Source organism: Desmodus rotundus, chromosome 4 (genome assembly GCF_022682495.2).
Source record: "Desmodus rotundus isolate HL8 chromosome 4, HLdesRot8A.1, whole genome shotgun sequence".
In the NCBI taxonomy this organism is placed as follows: Eukaryota; Metazoa; Chordata; class Mammalia; order Chiroptera; family Phyllostomidae; genus Desmodus; species Desmodus rotundus.
Window position 1 is genome coordinate 127,237,299 of NC_071390.1, and position 13,731 is coordinate 127,251,029.

At 37.7% G+C, this 13,731-nt stretch overlaps 1 protein-coding gene across 7 annotated transcripts in view; it reads left to right on the forward strand.

Annotated features, from left to right (window-relative positions):
* The window catches only part of SLC4A4 (solute carrier family 4 member 4), a 385,416-nt gene that overhangs the window by 337,774 nt on the left and 33,911 nt on the right, over positions 1–13,731 (forward strand). For all 7 annotated transcript variants that reach the window (XM_071221288.1, XM_053922271.2, XM_053922273.2 and 4 more), the window contains 2 exons: positions 5,613–5,726; positions 7,780–7,941. In XM_071221288.1, coding sequence (XP_071077389.1) covers positions 5,613–5,726; positions 7,780–7,941 — 276 coding nt within the window. The remainder of the gene's footprint in view (positions 1–5,612; positions 5,727–7,779; positions 7,942–13,731) is intronic.

Here is a 13,731-nt window from a genome sequence, read left to right on the forward strand (position 1 = left end):
GGTTATTTGAATTTATCTTCCAATCCACTTAATTTCTTCTTGGCTTTGGTAGTTTAAATATTTAAGTTGGTTGCTTCTTATTTGGTTATTTGAGATATTTTGTAATTAATTCTGCAGAGGGCAGAAATATTTTTTCTTTTTGTTTTTATAATTAAAGGATGGTAAACAAAAGTAGAAGAGCTTGAAACCAGTCTGATATAAAAGAATCTTCAGTTGAAACATAGTTTTCTTTTCCTCACTCATGAATGGACGTAGCAAGTGTATGTTGTAGCACCAAACATTTTTTTATGGCAAACAGATGTGTACATATATCTGTTCGTAGATTTCTTTTATCTTCCATTTTTCAGTTACAGTCAACACTTGATACTATATTAGTTTTAGATGCACAGCATAGTGGGTAGACAGATAGGCAGCTCATGAGTGGCCCCCTGATAGGTCTGGTACCCACCTGGCACTGTAAATAGTTATTACATTACTGACTGTGTTCCCTATGATGTACTTTATATCCCACAGACTGTTTTGCAACTGACAATTTGAACTTCTTAATAATCCATTCACCTTTTCCACTCAGGCCTCCAGTCCCTCTCCCCTCTGGCAATCATCAGTTTCTTCTCTGTATCTATGAGTTTGTTTCTGTTTTTATTGTTTATTTTGTTTTTTAGATTCCACATATAGGTGGAACCATATGGGATCTGTCTTTCTCTGTCTGACTTATTTCACTTAGTATAATACCCTCTAGGTCCATCTGTGTTGTTGCAAATAGTAAGATTTCATTTCTTTTTATGGCCGAGTGGTATTTCACAGTTAGGTTGTTTCTATACCTTGGTTATTGTATTTGAAATATTTTTCTTTGTCTCTTGTTATAGCCTTTGTTTTAAGGTCTCTTTTTGCCTGTTATGAGTATTGCTACCCCAGCTTTATTTTTATCATTTCCTTTTGTATGAAGTATCTTTTTTCATTCCTTTACTTCCAGACTGTGTATGTCTTTTGATCTGAAGTGAGTCTCTTGTAGGCAACATATATAAAAGTGTTGTTTTCTTCTCCATTCAGTCTCCCTATGTCTTTAATTGGAGCATTTAATACATTTACACTTAAAGTAATTATTGATAGGCATGTAGTTATTGCCATGTTATTATTCTTAAAGAAGTCTCTTTAACATTTCTTGTAACACTGGTTTTGTAGTAACAAACTCCTTTAGCTCTTTCATGTCTGGGATGAGTTATCTTAATTTGTTTTTCATTAGAATATAATAGTTTATATTCCTAGAATATTGAGGCTTAAGCCTGGAGATGCTTAGCATTTGATTGGACAGTCACCTGTAATTTAGGGTGTTTGTTCAAGCTAGGTGTGAGGCCTCTGAATTCAAAGGATTGGGTATGAAATCTCGTGCAAACAGGTCTTCTCATGAAACTTCGGCACTTCTAATCATTACCAGAAATATCTAGTAGTGAATTAGGACCTATGCATTTCTAATTTTATTTCCTCATATGTATAGTGCCACATAAAAGGGTATTGTTTTGGAGTGTTTGAAAGAGATCAAGTTTGATGAAAATGGAAGGTAAAATAAACCAAAAAAAGAAAGGAAATTCACATGTGTTTCTTTTCTAAATGTGTTTGGAAATGTGGGGAGGGCTCAGAGAAAGCAATTTTTATTTCCTCAGAGCCAGACTCAAAGCTCCCATACACAGGTCCTCGGGTGTCCTCATAGAGCTTATTGAGTACCTATCCCCAATAAGCTGCATGTACTCAATGCTTGACAGTTTAGGGCACTTGCTAGTTCTCCCAGGTTTACCTCATTCAAATCAGACTTCCTTTTTAGTGTAGGACAGGACCTGAACAGTCTGCTAAAGTAGCACCCCCGCCTGCCTTCTCTAATTAGAGGATTTAGAGTTGAATGCAAAAGTGGCCTGGGAAAAGTCAATTTCCTTGACTGTGAAGTTTAAGCTGGATCCACTATCTTAGAAATTCATATCTTACAAACACTCTCCAGGAGTGAATTCTGCTGTAACTGAACTGAATTGTACAATCTAAGGGGAAGGAAGGAGAAATAGTATGTTATATAGAACACATCACCCTGGCTGTGCTTTTTAATGAGGTTAAGCAGTACTATTATAAGTAAACCTGAGTAGATCCCCTCCCCCCGTAAATTGTAAGAAATGTAATCTCGAAGCTTATCAGCACTTGTCTTTTTAGCTCCCTTTCTACTTACAGTTCAGTAGTGCCACACTTGACAAGATACTGTTGACGAGGGGCTCTTTTAGGTTTATACATTGATATGTAGATTTGGGAAACTAAAAACTATGTTAACAGAGATAAACTATTTAGTTATATTAGTTATTAGTTTTCCATGGCTGTTATATCAAAGCACTCCAAATACTATGGCTTAAAGCAACACAGATTCATTGCCTTGAGATCTGGCGGTCTGAAATGGGTGTAACTGGGCTCACATCGGGGTGTTGGCAGGGCTGTGTTCTCTCTGAAAGCTCTGGTGGAGAATGTGTTTCCTGGCCTTTTCAGGCTTCTAGAGTCGGCCCATATTTCTTGGCTTATGGCCCCTTTTCTCCATCTTCAAATCCAATAATGGCCCGTCACTTCTGTCACACTATATCACTCTGACCCTGACCCTCTTGGCTCTCTCTGTCACTTAGAAGCACCCTTATGGTTACATTGGGCCCACCATAATAATACCAGATCATTTCTCCAATCTCAAGGTCAGCTGATGAACAACTTTAATTCTATCTGCAACCTTAATTCTCTCTAGTCATGTAACATACATATTTTTAGGCTCCAGGAATTAAGGCTTGGGTGACTTTAGGGGGCATTATTCTGTCTACTCCATTATCTGACCTAAATTTTAATATGATTATGTTGGGTGACACCTTGGCAGTGCACTGAATAGGGGGCAAGTGTAGAAGCAGGAAGATGAGTTAGGAAGCCAAATGAAATAAAGGGGTGGCTTAGAAGAAGGCGGTAGTAGCAGTGGAGGTAGCGAGAAGTAACAGGGCCCTGCCATTGTTATGAAGATGATTTGCTGGCCTCTTAGGTGAGAGAGAGAAGAGTCATATGCATTATCCAAAATTTTTGGCCGAAGCAGTAGGAAAAATAAGCTGCTATTAATTAGGATGGAAAAAACTACTGAGAAAGTAGGTTTGGGGCTTCAGTGTTCTGTTTATGGAAGACTAAGAATGCCTTCTAAAATAAAGAGGATCACTGTCTTTTTAAAATCAACTTTTTGAACAATTTCTAGTATAACTGAGTTGTCAGGAGGTTGGATTTACTGGGTAAGGATTAGGAGGGTGATAAAGAAAAGAGAAATTTTTTTTTTTTTGCCTTTGCAATGACTTCTGTAATTCTAGGGATTTTTAACCTATTGGACTAGAGAGGTTGTTAACATCTTAATATATCCCCGAAACTGCCTCACATGACTATCTTTTGCCAGGTCATCCTGAACTGCCCGTGTCAACACTTACTTGCACAAAACTGTAGAAATGGGCATTTCTAAACATGTCACAGTAATGCATGGTGTGAATAATAGAGGAAATTGTGATAGGGAAGGTATATGGAACTCTCTCAACTGTCTTCTCAGTTCTGTAAATCTAGAACTGTGCTAACATATAAAGTTGATTGATAGAAAGAAACGAGGGAGGGAGGGAGGGAGGGAGGGAGGGAGGGAGGAAGGAAGGAAGGAAGGAAGGAAGGAAGGAAGGAAGGAAGGAAGGAAGAAAGAAAGAAATGGGAGTTTTTTCCAGTATTGAGTCCCTAGCAAACATCCTCTTTTTGTAGGTTACTCCAGATACTTCCATCCAAAATTAGCTCTGAGTGGCAGTTCCATGCTATTACTGGGTTTTTATTTCTTGTTCCTTGTATTTGAAGATTCCTTTCAAAGACCTCCTAACAGTAGATTATTTAGTTATTCCAATGTTTTTTTTCAGCCAAAGAAGCCTGTGGAACTTGAAAAAAAATAGTTAACGTGTGTTATGAGAGGTAATTATATTTCAGGTATTATATTAAGCACTTTCCTTGTTATCTGATTTAATTCTTAGAACAAACCAATGGATTTGTTAGGGGCTATTTTGGCTACATTTTGCAGGTGGAATGGTTGATACCAAGAAAGGGTAAGTATTGACAGATAGGAAATAATGGTGCTGGACTTCCAGCTCAGGTAATTTGACTATAGAAACTGCTTCTCACTGCCATGCCATATTTTATCCCCAAATTGACCCATGCCATCTATTTATGCTTGAAATTATTGTGTGTGATTGGTGTTAACTTGCCCCTATCCCATAGTTGGCTTTCTCCTCTGCTCTGTGTACTTCTCAAGAAAGCTAAGTCTAGCAGAACCCAGCTCTCCAAGAGGGAAAGGAACTTCTGGCCGAAAGCACCGTCCATGATCCTGCTGCTAGTTAGTGCCAAGGCTCCTGACAGCTGGTAGTGGTCAAGGACTGACCGCCACCACAGCCTTTAGCGTACCACCTCATCAAAGCATTTCGCCCTTCACTTCCATTTCTACCGAACTCCGACTGCAGTAGTGCTGCTACTCTTTTCAAAGACCCTCTCTCCTGGGAACAGTGCAGCCACTCAGCCCATCACCGGTGTTTCTCCATCTGGCACCACCAGGGGCCTGAGTGCTCACCCTGAGAAAACTTGACGACTGCTCCGTCAGCCTTGATGTTACAGTATTTAGGAGCAGGCTTCCTTGTGTGTGACTTGACTGTGAGCTTCATGGGGACAGGATTGTGTCTGTTTTGGTCACTGCGATATTCCTCGTGCCAGGCAAAGTGTTGGGTGCTGAATAAGTTCATGCTGAGTGATTAGTTTATGTACTACCGTGTGCACACACCTTGGAGGGAAACTCGGGGTCTTTGCTCTAGTAATGCTCCTGGGCTGTTGTCAGTGCCGCTGAGCACAGAGGAGGAATGCCAATGCACCTAAGCCATCTTAGGCTCTTGGGCTGACTTAGAAATGGCCTTCTGCACCCACTCCGTGGGAAAGGTCTGGGTTCAATGCTACATCCCGTAAAACCCAGCCCTTGTCCTGCCCAGTGGCAGGTACTTAGGCTGGTGAAGGCTGTTGACTAATGGCAGTCCCACTTAAGAAGTGGTGGAGAACAGATACTTCACATATAGGAAATTTTAAGGACCAATATAGAGTGAAAAACGTTTTCTTTGAAAAAGTTAGTGAAGCCATCAAATTTCCATCTGCCATCACTTCACATTTCTCTGAGGGCTTGAGTCCACTCAGGGGACTGGAGCTCCTCTGTGTTTTTGTGCAGATTTTTAAAACGTGCTCTGAGACTGCATCCTTATCCAGGTCTCTTTTGTGCTGCACGCACGTGAAGTGCTTATGCAGTATTTCAGAGATATGTTACCTTTGAGCTCCCTCCCCTGTATGCACACACACTGACTTGTGCTATGGAGTGAGATTATCACTGGCCAGGTGAGAAAGTGATACAAAACAATTTAAAAAATAATCTATGTGTCGTGTGACACCTCCTTTAATTTATTGATGAAGCTGTTACTGTTAGCAAATACAGAATTCTTTGTTCAGTTCAAACACAGGCATATATGTGGACCCAGGGCTAAATAGTCCCTGTTTTCTTCTTTTTTTTCCAGGCAAGAAAACTGATCAGTGATTTTGCCATTATCTTGTCCATTCTCATCTTTTGTGCAATAGATGCCCTGGTAGGTGTGGATACTCCAAAACTGATTGTGCCAAGTGAGTTCAAGGTACGTGAGCTTCTGTCTTTTGGTCATTCCTGGAACTCTTTGGCTTTCTTTCCCCTATTCTTTTTGTCGCATCTCTCCTTAGTTAGTTTGCACAATTGTTCAGTTCTTCATATAACTCAATAATGTTCTCTTGCTGGGTGCATATATTTACATTTTATCTGTTTCTTTATTAAAATTAAGTGCCTGAATAGGATCAAATGCAAAGTTCACATTTTATTGTTTTTTATAGAAAAATGCCTTATAAGCCAGGGAGTGAAAGACAGATACCATATGATCTCACCTATAAGTGGAACCTAATCAACAAAACAAACAAGCAAGCAAAATATAACCAGAGACATTGAAATAAAGACCAAACTGACAGTAACCAGAGGAAATGGGGGAGGGGAGAATGCGGGGGGGGAGGTCATCAAGGAACATGTATGAAGGACACATGGACAAAGCCAAAGGGGGTGGGTTCGAGGGTGGGAGACAGGGATGGGTGGGGCATGGGGCCAAGGTGGTGTGAAAATGGAGACAGCTGTACTTGAACAACAATAAAAAAAAAGGAAAAATACCTTATAATAACATTACAAACTGCTTTATACTTTTAGAGTATTTTAAAATATCCAAAGTATTTTCATACAACTTATTACTTTGATCCTTAGAATAATTCTGGGATGTAATGTAATTATCATCATCCTGATTTTATGAAGTTGGTGTTTAAGTTATAATAGTTAAGCAAAATGCCCACGATTACATTACTAATTCAATGTTTTTTTTTTTTGCTACCAAACTACCTGCCATGTATACACACACACATTTATGTATAATGTGCATTTTAGTTATCACAAACAAGACATAAAATTTATTCATTTTATAAATCTGTTTGTATGTTCAGGCCTACTGGTCAAAATTTACATTTCAGTCATTCTTAAATATCTGAACCTAATTTTCCATTATAAGTTTTTCACCTATATTCTAGAATACTCCTAACCTCTCTCTCCATTATGGAGACCATAAACTTCCTAAGACAAACTAAATTGACTATAGTTTTAGCTTAATAGCTACTCAGTGAGGAAGGGGTATCTAGAGCAAACAGGATATTTTTGCATTATCTCTGCCATCACATATTAATTAGCAAAGAAAAGTCCTCATGCATTAATCATTAGTTCATCAAAGCCATTATTTCCTGGATGTTTGCTTTGAGTCAGGCCCTGTACTGGATATTTGTAATGTACTGATTAGGGAGACTGAGTTCCTTTCCTTACAAACTCACAACCTGGTACAGGTAGTAAGATGTGGATAGGTTCAGTGATGGAGTTAGAAGTACAGTGAGATGAAAAACAGAAATACCTTAGAGGACGACTGAGACTTTTTTCATAGTAAATGTGGGGAAAGTAATTCACAAATAGGATTCTATGTTGGTTTATTTGCATTGTTTAAAGTTAGAAAAAAGGGTAGGAAATAGTTTTTTGAGACATATGATCTGCTGAGAAGATAGATTGGGAACTAGAATAACCATATTTTTCATTTTCTGTGATATTTCTGAGGATCACACTAGTTATTTTGGGTTCTTTTTCATACATAAAATAAGAAACCTCACAGTGTTCAAAATATTTGAGTAGAGCATATAAAATATTTGTAGCCTTTTTTGTATTATACTTTGAAATTATTATAATTTGGCAGTATTAGAAACAACTTCAGTATAATTGCTAAAGTCCAAGAACCAAGTTCGTGGTAGCTTTGTAATTCCTCGCCAGTCTCTGTACTGAGTGTTCTGTCTGGGGTTTTCTTATGGCTGGCCCTTAAACGTAAACTACTTTCTTCCATGGTGAGTCCTATCTTAGATTGTTTCTTTCCACTAGCCTATATTCTCAGTCTCCTTAATTTAAAATATTGCCTTAAAAATAACCTCCTTTAGGAAACTTTTGGTAAATAATCTTTGTCTAGTCTATCAGTAAAACTATTTCCATCTTTCAGTGTGTTGTCTCTGCAAAAATAAAAGTGTGTCTCTCCCGTGGATTTTTCACCGAGTGGTATGTATTCACATTGTTTGTTTTCTCTCTTCTTCAAGCCAACAAGTCCACACCGCGGTTGGTTTGTCCCGCCATTCGGTGCAAACCCCTGGTGGGTGTCCCTTGCGGCTGCCATCCCTGCTTTGTTGGTCACCATCCTGATTTTCATGGACCAGCAAATCACAGCTGTGATTGTAAACAGGAAGGAACATAAACTCAAGGTAAATGTTCGTAACAATGATTACCATTGCCTTCTACTTTCTTCGAAGTTCTTCAAAACTAAGATGGTTTTACGGGGAGTTATATTGCAGGGAAGGTTCTTTAAGACTTGGCAGAGTCCTGGGATCACCTACTGTTGACACGTTCTCCTCAATGTAATACTTCAGGAAGATTTCATTTAAATCTGAAAGAGTTATTTCACATTGTATTGCCACCAAAGAGAGCAATATAAACGTTTTACCACTCGGCCACTGTCATCCCACATCTGATTTTAATGTGCTGATTATCCTTAATGAAGATGATGACAAATGTTTCTTCTGAAACTCCTGAGACCCATAGGCAACAGTGGTGGTGACCGGTGCGGGGGGGGTAGTGAAGAGTAAAGGGAGTCGAATATCTGATGACAAAAGGAGACTTGACTTTGGGTGGCAAATACGCAGCACAATATACAAATAATGTGTTACAGAATTTTGCACTTGAAACCTATACAATTTTATTAACCAATGTCACCCCAATAAATTTAATTAAAAGAAACTATTGAGATAAAAATACGGATTTTCTTCTTTAATTGGTTAATGTGGTGAGTTATATTAATAGGTTTTTCTGTTGTTGAACCAGTCTTACAGTCTGTTAGTATATAGTTTCTTTTTTTATATATGGTTGGATTTGGTTTGCATATATTTGGGGGTGGAGGAGATGTTTGCATCTCTGTTTAAGAGTGCTGTTGGCCTGCAATTTTCCTTTCTTACAGTGTCCCTGTCCAATTTTGGTATCAGGGTGTACTGTCCTTAGAAAATCAGCTGGAAGATGTTTCTCCTTCTGTTCCTCTTCTATCCCATTCTCTCAAATAGAATATAAAATTCTCTTTATTTTGTGCAACACGCCAATCAATGATCTGTTCTTCGAATGATCAGACATGCTTGTAAAACTAGCCAGGAAGTTTCTGTATAGAACTTGTAAAACTGGTAGTCAAAATGTTTTAATGGTTATAAAACACTCGGGGTTTCTATTTTTTTTCTTTAGCAACTTTAAAAATTTTTTCTAGTTCCCCATATTTTCAAATTTATTAACATGTTGTTTATAATATTATTCTGTTTTTCTAAATCAGTTTTTTCTTTTAAATTTTTAATATTCTTGATTTGTGCTTTTTACCTTCCTTGTTCAGTCTAGCTTGAGTTTTGATAATTATACTATTCTGATTTCAAAGAAGCAATTTTTTACTGTATCAACTTTCTGTATTACATCTTTGTTTTGGTAATATTTTCTTTGTTTTGAGGCCATGTTATTAAGTACATTCACATTTATATTTAGTTTATCTTTTTAGTGAATTGAACTTTTTATATGACTCTCTTTTTTTCTGTTAATTCTTTTTGCCTTAAAGCTTATTTTACTTTGTACTAATAAATCTGTGGTAACTTTTAATTTTCATTTGTCTGATATGTATTTTTTTCATTTCTCTTTTCCCCACTATACCTTGTGTTTTGTGTCTCTTTTTAAGTAACACATAGCTGGGCTTTTAAAAAATCCTTTTCTACATTCTTTGTTTTTAACTAAAGTATTTAATTTGTTTAAATTGATGCTGATGACGGATAGATTTGAATTTATTTTTACCACATTACATTTGCTTTCTATTTGTCTAAATTTATCTGTGTTCTTTTTTTTTTAATTCTCCTCTTTTGCCCTCTTTTAGGTTGATACAGTTTTGTTTTTCTTACTTTCTTTGCTCTCCTTTTTTTTTATTATTTTGGAAGTTACATACTTTATTTCTTCTTTTAGTGATTATGTTGCATATTTTAAAAAGCCTATTTAAGTTCTAAAGTTAGCACTTTACATTTTTTCTGAATAATGATAAGCACTAAAGAATGGTCTAATTTTTTATATTCCTTCCTTAATCATATACTGTTGTTACCCAGATTTAATTGCTATCTGGATTTAAAAATCCCATTAATTAGCCATGGTCAGTACTTTTAACATTACAAGCTTTGCATTTTCTTTGCTCACTTTCTATTATCTTTTTTTTCATTTCAGACCTTTTGGAATTTTTTAGACTTAATTATTTAAATTTTTTTTTATTTATTGATTTGAAGGAGAGAGAGATGTCATCTAGTTGTTCCACTTATTTATGCATTTATTGCTTGATTCTTGTATGTGCCCTGACCAGAGATCAAACCCCCAACCTTGCAATATTGGGATGGCCCAGCCAGGGCCCTGAATTATTTCTTTTAAACAGAATTTACCAGACTTTAGAAATTTCCTCCTGTGAGAGTCTTTGGGTGGTAAACTTTCCCATTTGTGTTTGCCTAAAAATGTTTTTGTCTTACCCTCATTCTTAATAGGGGGTTTCTCTGGATATATTTTAGGTCAAAAGCTATTTTTTCAGTACTTAAAAGCTATTTTCCATTATTTCTGACTTCCATAAAAAGCAAACTATCAGTATAATTCTCATTCCTTTGTAAGTAATCATTCTTTTGGCTGCTTTTATCATTTTTTGTCTTTATTCTGGAGTTTCACTCTAACCTGTATGAGCATAGATTTCTTTTAATTATTTGTTGGGTTATTGGGCTGCCTGAGTCTTCCTGTCTCTTACCAGTTCCGGAATTTTGTAGTTCTTTGCCTCTTTCAATCCCGCGTACATCCTTCTGGAGTTCCAAGGAGAGTTTTGTTGTACATCTCCATATTGCACTCCACTTTTACTTTATTTATTGGTGTATTTTTACATTTCTTGTCTCTTGGTCTCGGTTTTATTTTCAATGTTTTTTCAGATCTATTTTTTTACTAATTCTCTTCTGTTGATTCTGTTCTCCTACCAAAGTAGTCCATTGCATTTTTCTTTTCAAGAATTAGACATGTTTATATTTAGAAATTTTATTTATTCTTTCTCAAGTCTTCATCTTCAGTTTTGTTAGTACCTAACTTCTTTATTATTCTTTTATACTCTTTTATTTATTATTTTGTATATATCTTATATTTTCGGGTTTGATTCTGAACTTCGTTTTCTGGCTGACCCTTATTCCTGGTGTTATTCTTCCTTATGTATTTAGTACTTTTTAAATTTATTTTTATTTTTATTTTTTTATATTGTGAGCTAATCTTCCTATGCACATGCTTCAAAGCCTTCCAGAGATTTTATTTCCTTCTGGGAGGTTCAGGAGAGTCCAACCAATTCAGTAACACTTTATTTATGCCTATAAAAAATCTTTTATTACAGAAAGTATTTCATGGAAGGTTTAAACATATATGTAAGAAGAAAGAATGGTATAACTTCAGATATATATCACCCAACTCTCAAAATTTATCACCTCATGTTCAGTTGTACATCATATAAATTCTAATCATCTTTCCCCTTCCTGTAACACTCTGAAGCAAATGTAGACAGCATTTCATATTCTCTATATGTTTTAGACAGTATTTCTAAAGATATCTTTTAAAACTATGACTACAATATTATTGTCAGTCTAAAAAGAGTTAACAAAATCTCTCAATATCTTCAAATATTCAATCAGTATTTAAATTAATGAATGTGCCATAAGTATAATAAGCTTTAAAATATAATTTATTTTTTAAGATCAGGATCCAAATGAAGTTGAAATATTTGTATTTTAAATCTTTTATATACTTTTAGTCCATGGATTTTTTTCTCTCTCTTAATGCCTTTTCTCTTTTATTATACTTTTTGAGGTCAACCACATTGTTTCTCTGCTTATCTTTTGCTGTGAAACAACCTGAAAAACAGCAATGTCAGCATAACAATGTTGAACCTATGGAGAATTTATGTGAGTTTATTTGACTTTGAGTCAAACAGAAAGGATTGAATTACAGGATAGTTAATTGAAATTCTGTGCTTTCTTGAGGGCTTCTGAGGGATCTGAGAGGCATTTCAAAGGTGTGTTAAACTAGATGCACAGAAACAATGGACAGGCTCGCTTAAGGCAAAGGTAAGCCTTTTACTAAAGACTTATATGCCTGGGGCGTGACTACCCATCTTGACCTGCCCAGTTAGGAATTGATGATCGGATCACCCTCTGAGGTTACTTTTGGTTAGATTTATTATAGAGCCGGTTTTGTTTTATCCACATGTGACTTAAAACAACAATTTTTAATCGTTTCTTGGGTTTCTTTGCATTGACAGTGTTACAGAACAGATGGGGTGGGGGGTGGTTCACAATAAATTATTACAGAAAGGATCCCCCCTTTCTCTCTCTGGGGTTCCCCCCCCACACACACCTACTAGGTTCAAATGCCCGCCACCAGAGGAAAGACGTCTCTCAATGCCAGAGACTGGTGAAAAGGAAAGACATTATTTATTTAAAAGTTACACAGACTTAGAGTTATGACTTAATGTCTTCAATAAGATACTAAAGTCCTCTAGAATACCCACAGATGCACAATCCTTCCCTCTCCCTCTGCCCAGTCTGGGGTATCGTATCTCAGGAAAAGAAGTAGAAGTCCGTGATTCAGGCTCCCGGCACCATCAGTGATGTGGCTACTGCAATCTCCAGTTAATCCAAAGCCATGTGGCACCTTCTCATGGCCCACCAGCAAGTCCTTTCTCCCCTTTCCTTCCTGGCAGAGTCTCTCCTGTTGCCTAACCCGTGTGGCAAAAAGAAACACTCCAAAACCACATGGTCCTCTCCTATTCACTCTGCCAAAGCTGCATGATCCTCTCCCATCTTCCCCAAAACCTCGTGGTCCTCTCTCTTCTCCTTCAGAACCACATGGGTCCTGTCTATTTACTTCAGAACCACGTGGTCCTCTCTCTATGGCTGCCGCACCTAGGTTTAAATCCCAGCACCCATCTTCCTTTGCAGCCCCATTTCCAACTCCTCCTACAATCAGTTACACCTGCCAGCATCCCCGTATTCTTCCAGCTTTACTGGGCTGCCATAGTAAGGCCGGGCAGATGTGGCCCCATGGCATGGAGCCAATCATCTCCAAGCTCTCACGCAGGCCCTGTAACCAGGGGGAGTTGCTTCCCAGTTACATCTTAGGTGTAATTCGCTCCCATCCCCCTGGCTCAAAGCATGGCCACAGCTATTTAACATATCCATGAAACCAGTTAAAGGTTATAGATATGTTAAATGACCATGCCAGGGCTTAGCTGCAAAGCTGTTGCTATACAAAACAGCTCTGAATGGCCCTGTTCCATGTGTCCCTTCCCCCAGCTCAGGCTCGTGGGGGTGAGGACATCCTATATATAATTTTCTAATATTTCCTGGACACCTTGAGTTCTGGACCCCATTATAAATCCCTTCTTGGGGCCCTCCTCTTGGCTGCACCCTGCTTCAACAGGACTCACATGGATACTTTCTGTTTGAGGCCCCTCCTGCAGTTACATAGTGGCTGGGGCGGGTGCCATCTGAAGGCTTGGCCAGGCTCACTGTCCGAGATGGCTTCTTCCCTTCCTCACATGTCTCACATATGTAACACATCTGTGGAGATTATGTTTTTCTTTTCTTATGGCATTTCATCTGGTGGAAAGGCCAAAAGAGGCATGTATTCCCACTGGCTTTCTCTATAGGGTATTTTTTTTCCTAATTAACCAACTTAGTACACTGTGTTTAGAGTATCTTAGTTTTATTTCAGGGGGCATCTTCCATCTGTACCTTCTCCCCCATATCCCCAGGATTGACCTCCTGTCCACAGAGTTCAGAAGGTCATTCTAATCCTCCGGGATTCACATGGTCTCTCAGAGCAGGTGTAGACTCCAGGGCTTTCTGACTCTGTAGATCTACTCTTCCTCGTTGCCATTGCTTTTTGTGTCTCGTTGCTTCTCTTACTTTCTATTTGGCAAA